General features: G+C 42.8%; 1 protein-coding gene across 1 annotated transcript in view; it reads left to right on the top strand.

The window, feature by feature from the left end:
- Positions 1-11,716, top strand: part of BANK1 (B cell scaffold protein with ankyrin repeats 1) — a 196,213-nt gene extending 184,497 nt beyond the window's left edge. Inside the window, exons 12-17 of the mRNA XM_081876829.1 lie at positions 2,366-2,544; positions 4,905-4,968; positions 6,407-6,436; positions 7,310-7,380; positions 8,423-8,474; positions 10,786-11,716. Of these exons, the coding sequence (XP_081732955.1) occupies positions 2,366-2,544; positions 4,905-4,968; positions 6,407-6,436; positions 7,310-7,380; positions 8,423-8,434 (356 nt within the window). The 3' untranslated portion in view covers positions 8,435-8,474; positions 10,786-11,716. The remainder of the gene's footprint in view (positions 1-2,365; positions 2,545-4,904; positions 4,969-6,406; positions 6,437-7,309; positions 7,381-8,422; positions 8,475-10,785) is intronic.
- Positions 11,717-14,668: the final 2,952 nt, after the last annotated feature.

The following is a 14,668-nucleotide window of genomic DNA, read 5'->3' as shown; positions in this document are numbered from 1 at the left end:
GACCACTGGGACTTTCTTTTGAGCAAATATGTAGAGTTGGCGGTCAGCATATTATCTGGTGACCTGTTTAGGACACCACTGTGTTCATAGCCATTTAATCAATGAAAAGAGAATTCCTGACTGTTTGTTCCATTTTTATGAGCAGTGAGTTTACCATAACCTTCAAGCGGCATTATAACATTTTCCTAGGAGATGATTAAATATCGGTATTATTGACGCTGCTGGTTCACCGATGTCCAAGGTTACTGCTCTACAAGTTCAAATAATTTCTAAGCATCAATCACCTGCTGAAATAAATGCATTTTTAATAGGCTGGCCAGATTCTCCATGCTACCATGCTACAAGTAGCCCACCGGGTACAATAAAAACTGCAAATCAGAATCTTTTAAAGCTTTTCACTGGTACAAGACAATAAAATGAGGATCCATATATTGTTGGTTGAGGGACCACAAAAGAGCCCTCACACAAGAAGGAAGCATTAACATGACGGAGGAGGTACCATGTTATTCTACAGAAAATTAGTCAGAGCTCATCATCACCAGCTTACTACTACAGGGTTCCTATCTAATCATTAATTGGCCATCATGCTATTAATTGAACCAGCACTTCTGACGTGTTTCGAGGTCACTTCCATGGGGAGTTTTGGCACATCATCCTTCAGTTGCCAGGCAGCACAACCCCATATATTTTTCCTCCAAAGTAAGTTCCACTGTGTGCAATGCAGCTTACGCCTCGCATATGATTGCAAACCGAATGTCTGATCTTCATCCATGCGGAATACAATGAAGGCCAGGCAACTGTAATGCAAGTGAGCTTCCTGGCCAACCTATTTTACCTTCCCAGCACCGACTCAAGTGGATGTCGAGCTGCTTTAAGCTGTATACAGTCCAATGCTGTAAAGAAAAATATTGCATAGGACAGTGTTCTCGAAGCTACCAGCATGAGTTTGACCAAACTGCGGGAGGCAGTGGAAGATAGGAGTGCCTGGCGTGCTCTGGTCCATGGGGTCACGAAGAGTCGGACATGACTAAACGACTAAACAACAACAACAATGGTGTACAGCTCTAGTATAGAGATAATTCAGTATGACACAGAGTTTGTCTTCAGGAAAGTGTGGTGTGCACACTGGTTGCTGTGGAAAGCTATCTTGGTAGTGCTAGATTTCCTGTCTTTGCTTATGTACCAAAGGGCCTGGCCTTAATGTGATGTGTCAGTGATTCCTTTCTTGAGTTTCATAATTAGTTAATGGTACAGTGCTGTCTCACAAAAGGAACTCCAACGACAACTAAATTCAACAGAGAGTGAATTAATCAGGCAAATGGCCATGAATGTGAATGCTTTGTGTACCAGGATGAAACCCTCATCACAGCTAGATATTGGAATCCCTGCCAGCACTTGTCTCATTTATCAACATAGAATTTAATCCTGGAGCTTAAAAGTTATTGATATTCCAGTTGGGATCCAGATTCAAATCTGACCTAGCAGGGAGGGGAGAAGAAGAGAAGAAGAGTTTGGATTTGATATCCTGCTTTATCACTACCCGAAGGAGTCTCAAAGCGGCTAACATTCTCCTTTCCCTTCCTCCCCCACAACAAACACTCTGTGAGGTGAGTGGGGCTGAGAGACTTCAAAGAAGTGTGACTAGCCCAAGGTCACTCAGCAGCTGCATGTGGAGGAGCGGAGACGCGAACCCGGTTCCCCAGATTACGAGACTACCGCTCTTAACCACTACACCACACAAGGTCCTAGGGAAAGGTCTACCTGTTACTCATCTCTTGGTACAGGGATGGGAGATATGCAGTTATCCAAATTTTGTATGTCAGCAACTTCCATCATTCCTCACCATTGACCATGCTGGGGCTAATGGGAGCTGGAGTCCACTATCATCTGGAAAATTACTATCCCTGTCTTAATGGGAGTTGTGGCAAAGCTCTGATAATACAAAAGCTGACCAAGGAAAATAAGCTAAATGTTCTGGTGTCTCTAAGGAGTCAGGGTGAAGCAACATCTTCCCCCCATCATTGAGACCTTTACCGTTTGGATTTATGTATTTATTTCCTTTATATCTTGCCTTTCTTCCAGGGGGCTAAAGGTGGGTCACCCCCTTCCATTTGCATCCTCTCAACAACCCTGTGTGGCTGAAATATAGTGAAATTAGCCTAGGCAACTAAATTGTGTCTCCCCACCCCTAGTCTGATATGATAACCATTATATCATTTTACCACTATACCACACTGAAAAGGTATCTAGTAATTGCACTTAGGCTGTCCATTTTCTCTGCTTCAGAAATCTAGATTTCTATCATATATGCAGCTCAAAAAGGGTTTTTGCTTCTGTCCTGAATGTTTGCATTTGCTCCCTGAAGATAAAGCTCAAGGTGACAGGACCACATACAGCACCGTCAAGCCAAGCATCCCATTGAGGCAAGAAGAGCTCATCCTATTGCAGGAGCAGGTGAAGAAGGGGATACTTTCTGTGGATGAAGCTCTGGAGAAATTTAAAGAATGGCAGAATCACAGAAGTGGATTAGAAGCGACCCAGCAGGTAGAAGCCTTGTGTATTTTGTGTGGTGGTTACAAGCTAGCTGCTATGTTTATCAAGATATCTCTGCAGTTTTAGTGGGTTTCACATTTTCCTTCTTCTCCTGTGTTGTGTGTCTTCAAACCTGAGTTGGGTGTACCAGCGTTAGACACATAGGGAGCTTCCTTGTGCTAAGCCAGTCGCTTTGTCCATGAGGTCCAGTATTATCTTCTCTGGCTGTCAGCATCCCTCCAGGATCTCAGGCAGTGTCAGAGACCAGGCTGAGGAGTGCTGCTCTGATGAGGAATGGTGGGAGCCTCCCCCTCTTCCTGACCAGGATCCTGAAGCTGCCCAAGAGCAGCAGAGCAGTATAGATTTGGAGCAGTGGTTTGCAGAGTTTGCAGAGCTGGGCAGAGTTGAGTGGGGAACAGCTAGGGGAAGAAGAACTAAGAAAAAGAGAGTTGACAGACTCTGGTTCGCTGGAATGTGTCCAGCCGCTCAGTCCAAGGTCAAAGAGATTAGATAAGGTAGCTACATAGAAGGCATAGTGGTTGCAAGATCAGGTTGCAAGACAAGGAAGTGACGAGGGTGATGAGGGGGGAAGTAGGTGGAAACCTTAATCGGGAGCACCTTTACTTTGAGAATGGACTCTTTACGATATATGATATCTTTATTGTCATTGTCCCATGCAGAACAAAGAAAGAACTCTTTGTTCTTTCGCTGTGATAACTAAAATATCTTTAAATGGTAAGAGACTCTCTTCGCTTTGTTCTGCTTATCCACGGCCGAAGGGTGGGAGGAAGCCGCTTCCCCCAAACCTGACAGGCAGAGACCTTTCCATCCCTTGCCACCTGATCTGTTTTACTGGAGATGCCATGAACTGAACCTGGGATCATCTGCAGGCAAAGCAGGCAATTCTGCCACTGACCTGCCCCACTCTTGTGAATAGTTCTACATATAGCCAGGATACAAATCAAATTTTAGGACTTTCATGACATGCATGCATTTTTAATGACCACATCCACATGTGTTTCTCATAGTTAGGGGTCTAGGAGAAATTTGAGTCAATTCACATTCAAAGGCAAAGCTAGCTAATTCACACTTTCCATACAATGTGCAGGCAGAAATTCAACCATCCTTCAAATTTTGCAGTTATCCAAATTTTGCAGTGTTGTTCTGCCACCCAGTAATGTGTACAAAAATACGTCTACCATGCAAAATGTTGCATAAAATGCATACATTGGTGCAAATATCCTAAAAAAATGCATGACACTATGGAAAATTGCTTGCAAAAGTGTGTATATTAGGAGAATATATTGGGGCTGATTTTCAGAGTGACCATACTAGTGATGGTAATGCCAAACAGGAAGTGACAGAAAAATCCCTCAAATAAGTCTCCAATTTTTACAGTGTCCTTGTTTGAATGTTATGGGAAAGTTGGTTTAAGGAACAATCGTGTTTTCACTAAAGCTAGGCCCTTAAAAGATGAAAGGGAGGAGAGTGACAAGAGTACATGGGCGCAGGGCTCATTCCCCATCTGTTAAAGCATAGTTTATTAGACCAAAAGTGCAACCTCTGGATTGGATTTATATGTGGGATTTTGCAATGCTCTTAATGAGTGTGGGTCAGGGTTTGGCCACAGTTGCTGCACCACCTACATTGACTCTCTTAGTTTATTTGTAATATATGTAATATTGCAGAAGTTTCTTTCTGGAGTCCACCTCACCATTTGCATTTGAGTGTTCATAGAAATTAGCTGGATTTAAAGAGCCCTGAAAATATTGAGACTTCACATAGCTGCAATTGATTTTCCATCATTGTCCAAACATACAAACTATGGTTAATGTTAACTCTGGTTGGAAACAAGCCAGATTCAAGCCATGGTTTAGCATGACACCCGAACCATTATGAGAAGACTTGACTTGTCCTTCTTTGAGACAACTGGAGTGATTGGGCAGCAAAACTAAAGTTGACAGAACAAAGCTGAACAGGTTCTTCCTAATAACTCATTGCTTCTTGGGTGGTTACAAATACTTCTTTCTTATTTTGGCCATGAAATTCAAGGTAGCTGCCCATATGGATGGCAATTATTGCCTCTTGAGGGAGTGGGTGGCAGCTGTGGAGATATTGCATTTGCTCTTAGAGAAAACTTTCCAGAGATCTTTATGTATCATAACTCTACCAAGATTCTCTTTTAAAGCACAGAGAGAGAGAGAGAGATTCCGCCCCCCCCAATGTCTTTTAAAATGATTTCCTGTGCTAGGAAGCTTAAGTGTGCAGAATACTAAAAAGCCCAACTCCTCCAGCTACTCATTCATTATTTTTAACAATCAACTGCAGCTATTGATTTTTGTTGTTGTTTGTGTGTTTGTTTCTTACTTAAGGAAAAAATACGCCAGCTCAGAGACTCTATTATCAGAAAAAGACCGGAGGAGGAAAGCACGTATGGTAAATTACATTTAACTAGCATTTCAATAAGCTACAGAAGGGAACTGTATATATATTTTTTTCAAGGCCTGAACCAAAGACTAGTGAAGCCCATGGAAAGATTTTGATAGGCTTCTCCATAGTTTTGTGACAATTTGTCAAATGCGGAGACTTGCCTTCCCATAGAAGAACACAAAATGATTCATAATAGTAATTATGAGCAGCTGTGTGGAATGCCAAAATTATAGGCGATGGAATCAAGAAACGTGTTTTGAACAGCAATTCAGTATTTTTGGACCAGGAAATCCTCTGTTTATACCAGGGATGCTCAAAGTTTGAATCAGGCCTCCCTAACAAGTTATAGAGAGTTGTCAGGGGCCGAACAATCCCTGCCCTGAACTACTCCCATTTGTGTCTTAGTTGTCACAACTCATCAACAAAAACCAAGCACTACAGAAGGTTGGCAGAAACATGGAGAGGGCTGGAGGGAAGCTTTCTATGGTTGCCCCCAGACAGGAGAAGGAATAGCAGTGATCACTTTAGAGGTGATTCACAGTACTCTGTATCCCCCGCCTTCTTTAGTCCGGGGTTGGTAAGAGACTGTGAAAGAATACACTCTGCATTTTTCAACATGAAAAGTGTTTGGTTTTTTTTCCACGGGAAGGGCATTTGTATGCCTGTGGGACCTTTCTCTTACCCGGCCTTCCACTAGAAAGAGTTTAACTTTGTTTCCATTTCAAGGTGAACTTAACTAGTTCACACTTTCTGAAAGAATATGAGAACCAAAACACAGTCATCCTTTGAAAGCCACACGTCTCCGAATTTTGCAATGCAGTTCTCCAGCCAAGCAATGTGTACAAAAACGTATATACTAGTGCAAAGCATGCATATAAGTGTACGTATTAGTGAACATAATGTACCAAAAAGCATTACATTATGGGAAACTGCATTCAAATTGGGGGGAACTGCATACAAAAAAATGTACATATTAGAATTCACACAAAAATGCTGATAAATGTTCATGAGGACTTTTTTAAAAAAAACAAATTTTCAAACTGATGTAGAAGTGTGGAGAACTTGATTTAAAATTAGGGAAAAGGAGAAAGTGAGAGAAACCAAAATGGATATATTGGCCCAATCCCGATACACTAACTTCCACTTTCAGTGCCACACTAGTGTAGTTAAGATCACAGTGCAGGGATGCAGAGCCCTTTAAGTATCATTGGACAATTCCCAACCTCCCCATCCAGCAGGGCTAATGATCAGGGATGACAGGAGCTGAAGGATTGCAGGCTCCTCATCCCTGGAATAATGGGAAAAAATATGAAATTCTGAGGTAGATCTATGCTCACAATTCTATGAATGCAGATCAAATGGCACTTGGGGAAAGACTGGACTAAAAAAACCCCACACGACCAATTGTTGTAACCACATTTCGGCTTATTTTTCTTCCTAACAGACAAAATCACCATTATTCACCATCCAGATGGTAAGTTCCAATACCTTTACCTCATAAATCATGCCTACAGCCAGTCTACAAGGTGCCTCCTGAATAGGCATCTACTGAATAGTATTTTTTTGGTTAAAAAAATTAGAGGTGGTGCTGGTACTCACTGTTCTGGTGACTACCATCACAAGAAAGCAGTTTGTTTGTTTGTTTGTTTGTTTGTTTGTTTGTTTGTTTGTTTGTTTTAGCACTGAGCCAAAGATTTTCCACCCACCTCCATTTTGCCAAATTTGAGATGGGTAAAGTTTGATAATGCCCCCCCCCGACCCTCAAAAAAGGACTGGTCAGTTTTAAGTGTGGTACATAACCTTAGTAAACTTCAGGGTGGGGGGGAATACCAGGGAAGGTCATGGGACATCTTCTTCCTTCTCTTTCTCTCATTCGTTTATCCATCATTGCAAATTAATTGAGCTCTTCCCTCCAGTAATGCACTCTTGGAATGATATGATGTCATTTGTTAATTAAAAAGGGCAGGAGAACAGGCATCAGGTCTGGGGTATAATGCAAATGTCCCCCTGAACCACCCTCTAACAAAGCTGGTATTCAGGTGTCCCTTCCATGCCAAAGAGCTCAACAACTAGGGTACCACACCTAAGGTAGTCTTGGGGCTGTTCTTTTGACAGCAGAGGTGTTCAGAAGAGGGCACCTTCAGGAGATCTCTTTTCATAAGAAAAGATCTATGGGAGGAAGCCTTCCTTCAAGTAGACAAGGCCCATATTATGTAAGGCTTTAAACCTTGTGTATGCTAGACTCTTATCTTAATTGGATTGCCTGCTGTAAGACAAATATATCAGTACCAAACAGTTCCAAACCAGCTTGACGCTAAAAGTTGCAAGCCTTTTCTTATTTTGATAGTTCCCGTGGCGAGACGAAAAGCAAGTCTTAGTGCTGAAGGCATTGTGTACACCCATCCGTTTCCAAAGCAGGTATGTATCAAGATTTCCCCAAAATTGTGTGTTTTAGTTCTGAAGTTAAATTTCAGAAGTGCTGATTCTGAAGCATATGTTTCCCCATATCGATCGTTAAATGATAATATGTTGGAATGAATGTCCTACAGTCAATTAGGAACTGCTGGAAATAAATGCCATCCTGATGTCAGACCTCAAAACATCATTCTGTGCCCCCACGTACCATTTACTGTATACCTCCAATGGCCTATTCCATATGAGCATTTATTGCAGAATTTGTTGTTTAGTCATCTTAATCATGTTCGACTCTCTGTGTCCCAATGAACCAGAGCATGCCTTGGAAACTCTCACTTTCTTCTCAAAGCTTCTCCTTTTTTTAAGTCCATGGAATTTTCTTGGCAAAATACTGGAGTGGTTTGCCAGTTCCTTCTCCAGGTGGATCACATTTAGTCTATACTCTCGGCTATGACATGTCCATCTTGGGTAGCTCATAGCACGACGTAGCTCATAGCTTCTTAGAGTTACTCAAGCCTCTTTGCCATGACAAGGCAGTGATCCATGAAGGGGTATTGCAGAATGGCCACACTTAAATCCTATGATGACATGAAGAAAGCACTCCCCTTTGTCCAGGTCCCCACCCCACTCTTCTAAAGCAATTATATTTAATGTCATAGCATCATTACAGAGAAAGGAGGATAGGCAGCTTCCACCCAGCAACCATTTAGAGATGCTCAAGTAGTAGCAGTAAGCTTTATCCTCCTCCAAATTTTGCCCCTGCCCCTGAAATTTGGTGGTGGGTTTTGTCCCGCAGCTTTTTTACCCACACCCCCATGCTCCAAAATTGGAGAGGTGTGTTCCATGTTGCTTGGCAGTCCCATTCTGGACCGCTTCTGTAAGCTTTTCAAAGGCAGACCCACATAGAAAATCCAACAGTAACAAGTCACTGGGGCATATGCCAGATGCTTGTTTGGTTTTAAATATTTATTAAAAAGTTTATTATGTCAATAGCTACCACTTCCAGATCCTTAACAGTGTTCATGAACAGCATGTGTTATTTCAGACTCTGCTTTGAAACCCACCAGGGAAAGAGCAGGCGTCTCCTGATAACAGAGGTAATGGCATATATACAACACACTTTGCAAACGGACATCGCTTAACTCCCTATGCTTCTTTGGTTCATTTTCATTAATAAACCAGCTTCTTTCCTTTACTTTATTTAACGCTTGCTGGATATTTGAAATGTTTAAGGCAGGGGCAGGCAGAAGATCAGAGCGATTTTCAGTAGACTTCTTTTATTATTTTACTTTGTATTTCAGACTTCTAAGCCACGTCGCAGCCAGAAGTTATCAAAACAGGGTACAGTAAGATAACCAAGACACACAAAATGAGAAAGAGAACACAGTTCTTTGGCTCCAAATTATTTAGCAATAAAAAGGTTCCCCTTCCCTAATTGGGTGGTTGAAACAAAGAAAAGCTAAGTTCTCCCTCCGCTGCTATAGGCAGTAAGCCTGTGGATGCTATTTGCTGGGGGTGACAAGTGGGGCGGGTGATGTTGCAGGCAGTTCCTGCTTTGGGGGCTTCTCATGGCATCTGATTGGCCACTGTGAGGACAGGAGGCTGGACTAGACAAGCCATTGGACTAATCCAGCAGATGGGCTCCTCTTATTTTCTTATGTAAAGAATGCCCGGGGTAAACCCAGAGGTGGAATTTTGTGTGAAAAAGGAACATGGGCTCAGTTCTGCTACTGAAAGGAAATTTGCTTGGTGGTGGTATTAAGGTAATATAACTACCAGCGTATGCTGTGAAACATATATGAGCCAGTGTACTGTAACCTGATTCAATAAAGGAAAATAGGCATCCGTATAAATTACAGTGGTACCTCAGGTTAAGAACTTAATTCGTTCTGGAGGTCCATTCTTAACCTGAAACTGTTCTTAACCTGAAGCACCGCTTTAGCTAATGAGTCCTCCTGCTGCCGCCATGCTGTTGCTGCACGATTTCTGTTCTCATCCTGAAGCAAAGTTCTTAACCCGAGGTACTATTTCTGGGTTAGCAGAGTCTGTAACCTGAAGCATCTGTAACTTGAAGTGTCTGCAACCCGAGGTTACCACTGTACTAGCTGCTTCAGGGCCACTATAGTGCATGTGTGGGTGTTAGTGTCCTTTTACATGGCTGTATTTTCAGCCCACCAATGGGTTAAACTGTATTGTCTTCCAGAATTTCAAAGGTTTGGAATTCTGAGAATGGCTGAAACATTAATTAACTATCTGATCAGTGCATGATGCATTAGCTGTCATTTAAAAGCTGTGCCTTACATATCTTACCTACCATTGTCTTCCCCTCCAGCAAAAATTTTACCATGGTCTTCTTAATGAGGATGACCTTCTTACTTGGGGCATCTCATTATTCCATTCTGCAGGAATTCTTCTTCCTTTTTAAAATAGCTTTCTCCTCCCTGCCACTGTACATTGCACCAAAGGGGTGTTGTTTTAAATTATTAGTCCTGCCACCTGTGTCTCATTTTCTAATTATTTCTTTTCTACATTCATTATTCCATCAGATAAACATCCCGAGAGATATAAGTTATTAGATTTGACCGCACAAGGGAGAAAATATAGAAGTTGTATGCTGGGTGCATTTTAGAAGTTTATGCTGCGTGCTTCTTTCCTACAAATTTTGACCTGTTAGTTGACAGCCTTATATTTAAAGGTCTAGATATTTTGCACCCCCATATTTATCTGTGTTTCTAATGCTAACCCTAAGAATCAACAACAGTTTAAGGGTGCTTCCAGAGGTCCTATTTATTCTGCCTTCATTCTGATTTGTGTGCCGGGAGATTAAGCAGCATTCTTGCCTGAATAAACATTTGTTCTATTTTGTTTGCATGGAGGTGAGATGGCTTTGCATCAGAGCAACTGCTATCCCACACTCTCCAGGACATTTTACCACCACATCCGTTATCACAAAAAGTCCAGTCTTTTGAGGAAGCAGGTTTGTTGCACAAGACCACCCCATCAGCTATAATTGTGCAATTAGAATTTCCTGGTATGTGGTTGCATCCCACTCCAAAATAGCAATAGTGTAGAACTTGAGAACACATCCCATGCTCTGAGTTTATGTCACAGAGCATAATATTATATGTATAACTGTACATATAATAAAGACTATAATACCCATTTTGGGGTATTTTTAGCAGAACCTAACGGGGGAAATCTCACTTCTCATCAGCTTAAAGGAGCAAGACAAGAATTAGAAACCCATGCAGACAAACTTGCCATTGAGGTTTTCAGCAAATTTTATTACTGAGTGGGGGTGGGGAGCTAAGCATTGAAAGCTGGCCAATAAGTCTTTTGTTTTATTCTTATATGCTGGCCTGGTAACAGTTTGCCCAGTAATTGTGTCTTTTTCACCATTCTCTTTAGAGCAGATTGTTGGACCCCTTGCAGCGATCATTCTGCATCACCAAGAGATGATCCTAGTTTCAGCAAACTCTGCTGCACTAAGTTGAGCCTTGAAGACTGGATAAGCAAAAGTCCCCACCCAACAGGCCTCCTTTTCAAATGTTCCTCTTGCCTTTGTTTCGGTGGAGTCTGCAAACAAATTAACAGGGGCAAAACAAATGATGTTTTCATTCTGCTGGGGAACCAACCCCTAGCGGAGGCTTGCCAGGCATCCCCCCACTTAGCCAACAGGGCACTTTTGACCGAGCCACACCCACCTAACCTACACCTGACACCATATAAGGCATGGGGAGTGGAGCAGGTAGAACCCTGCTTCAGACAAAAGGGAGTTTGCAGGCACCACCCATCAGTGCCTGCAAACCCCGATGCAAAGTGCTCTATAATATAGCGCTTTGAAAGGAGCTTCCAAGGTCCTCAGAAACCTATTTCAAAGTGCTGTCTTGCACAGTGCTTTCCAAAGTGACCATAAGTTATTGGACAATTATACAAATTGAGCTCTTGAAAGCAACAAAAACCTTTGTCACCAATAAGTTCAGAGGCGGGACTTTTTTTAATGGTTCGCTGCTTGTAATTGTCATATGACTGCCGCCACCCCAACATATCCCACCAGAACTTAGCGTTAAATGAACTTACTGGCACCTGCCTAACCGTCCTGATACATGACGCTGCAACATGGCTTCTGTTTCAAGCAAGAGAAGTGAGAGACATGTCAATTAAAATGAACAGGCCAGGGAATAAGGCATGAGAGCTTTGCCATTGTCAGAATTCTGTATACATTTTTCCAATTGTTTCATGTGCATTTCATTTCTGTATATTGCTATGTGCCCTCATTGACAAAGAATAAGGAGGTATACATGAAACTGAATAAATTATCAGTCCTGCTATTGACAAACCACTGTGATAATTCCTTTCATTTCCCATCTTTATGGGGGTGAATGCTGTTGTTTCTGTAGCCAAAATGGCAGCACCCATGCACAGGAAGGAGGTGTCAGCAGCACCTGGGAGCTTTAAGGTCTGCAGACACACGTTGACTCTCAAAAAAAAAAAAGAGGGTCCAAAAACTATCCCTACTGCCCCCCAAAATACATGAACTGCAGGGTTTATACAGTGCATGTGAGCATGCACACTGAAGCTGTTAAACCAGTGTCCAACCAGCCTGTCCCAACCTCATCTCCTTTCCCCCACCTCCCCTATGCATGGTTACACCCTTCAAAGTTCTTCCAGCTGAGGAAGGGTGCCTCTCAAAGCACACATCTCATCAGGTGGCCTGCTCTGTGCCTTCAAATCTCTTCTCAGATGGAGTCAGGTCAGCTCTGTGACTCTAAAGACTCTAAACATGAAGCCTGTGGGCCAAACATTGTCCATTTGGAGTTCCAATTTGGCCCAAGAAGTTTCCCCCCTGTCAATCAAGTGGTGTCCCCAGACATCTCTTGCCAATGTTTTGGGTCTTTGGCACCTTGCCATAGATCAAGATTGAGCTTTCCGCTGCTAGCAATTGAGCCTAAGTACTTGTTCGCCAAGCGACACTGGTGGCGCTGTGTGTTAAACCACAGAGCCTAGGGCTTGCCGATCAGAAGGTCGGCGGTTCGAATCCCCACGACGGGGTGAGCTCCCATTGCTCAGTCCCTGCTCCTGCCAACCTAGCAGTTCAAAAGCACGTCAAAGTGCAAGTAGATAAATAGGTACCGCTCCGGCAGGAAGGTAAACGGCGTTTCCGTGCGCTGCTCTGGTTCGCCAGAAGCGGCTTAGTCATGCCGGCTACATGACTCAGAAGCTGTACACCGGCTCCCTCGGCCAATAAAGCGAGATGAGCGCCACAACCCCGGAGTCGGCCACGACTGGACCTGATGGTCAGGGGTCCCTTTACCTTTACTTGTTCGCCAAGTACTCAGTCACACCTCTGAAAAAGACTTTGCCTACAGGCAAATGTTGATCTATGCCTTCCAAGTGCCCTCTTTTCTAGTAAGAAGTGGGCTTCCCCACTGTAGACGGGTGCCCCCCCCTCCAACAACATTTTGTTGCAGGGCCTCATTTATTTATTCAAAATGGTAATTTGTGGCACCTTACAGGAATATCTCCCATTCACCAAGAGGAATGATTACATTCTAATTTTAGCTCTTTCCCCCCTAAGAACATCCAACTGCATCTTTGTACATTGCATTTGCATGTAAATCAGCACTAATTATCGACACCTATTAGCATGATTACAAAATACAATGTTTACATAGAGTATTTGGATTTCGGTGTTTGTTTAATAGGATTCCCAGGATAAACAGAGTGCTAAATTCTACAGGTGCAGCCTCCATTTTATTTACTAAGTAGTCCCCCTATGTTCAGTGATGTTTGCTACCAAAAAGGATGCCTTGGTTATGCACATGGAATCTAAGTAAGACCAACAGAGGCAAGAAATTGATATAAACCAAGCTCATTTTAAGTTCACACACACACAATTTAAGTACAGTGTGTTGTAGTTGGGCTAGGAACTGGGAGACCAGGGTTCAAATCCTCACTCCGTCATGAAACTCTCTTGGTGACCTTAGGCCAGTCACAGTTTCTCAGCCTAACCTACCTCACAGGGTTGTTGCGAGAATAAAACAGGGAGACGCATGAATATACCTTTGAGTTTCATGGGGAAACACTAGGATACAAATGTGATAATAAATGAAAGAAACAAGTTCATTTTTAACTTCTAGCTTTAATTTATGATAAGTGACCTTGCAAATTGACATTGCTTGAATTAGGGAAGGGTGACTCTCATATATGCATTTGTATGCACACCTTTACCCTAGTATATGCATTTTCTTCACATTATTTGACTGGAGAACTACATTACAAAATTCAGAGAAGTTCAACTTTAAAGGGCTAGCTGTGTTTCGCTATGTGTATTATATAACAACAACAGAATATACTGCCTTGTTATTTACAGAAATGAGCATTCAGTTATGGGGAAAAGGCAGGATATTTATTCTTTTATTAATTTATTAATATTATTAAACACACAAAGCAAATCTTGTGCTCTGTGAGAACAGGATGCTGGACTAGGTGGGTCATTGCCCTGATAGAGCAGTGCTCTTCTTATTTTCTTAATGTCAACCATGCATTGTCAGGGAGTGTGCTTAGAATGGACATCATCTGTCAGGAGTATGTGCAGGAGCCAAGCCCTGTGACCAGTAGGGCTTTGCAGGACTGGGGCCTTCCTAAGTTTGTACTGGAGAGGCAAGGTGAGGCCGCTTGGTAACTCACTGCACCTGGTGGCAAGAGCCAGGAAGGGATATAAGGTCAGCATTTCCCTTCAGCTCTTTGCCACAGCAACACGTTTCCTGCCTTGCTGCTTTTGGCTTCTTGCTTCCTGATCCTCAGACCTCGGCTTCTTGACTTGTCGCTTCTTGACCCTCGGACCGTTGACTTCATGACTCCTTTCTTCTCTACCCTCGGATCATGACTCCCTGCTTCCTGACCCTCGGATCCCTGGTTTCTGGACTCTCGTTCCTGCTCCCACCCCACCATCTTGCCCCCGGTCCCGACGTCCTCAGCCGGGACTTCGATCGCCCGTAGACCAGACCGTGACACCATCTTTGAAGGGATAGGCTCACACTTTGTGTTCCCACTTGCCTGTCCTTGCCTTCATGCTGAAGACCTGAAGAGGGCTTTTGTGAAAGCATGTCTCAAATATGGGACAACTGACAACCCAGGTTGGTAAACTCAGATTGTACACCAATTCTAATTTAAAAGCAATTTCACAACTGCATAGCTGGCTGAACTGCTATGCACAAGGATTTTGTTCAAAGAATAACCCTGCCTCCCTTCTTGAGAGAAAGCTTGAAAGAAACTAAGGCATTTCCCT

This window comes from Podarcis erhardii (genome assembly GCF_964252035.2).
Source record: "Podarcis erhardii genome assembly, chromosome: 9".
Classification (NCBI taxonomy): domain Eukaryota; kingdom Metazoa; phylum Chordata; class Lepidosauria; order Squamata; family Lacertidae; genus Podarcis; species Podarcis erhardii.
Note: the sequence above shows the minus strand (reverse complement) of the source record. Positions and strands in the feature narration are given on the sequence as shown.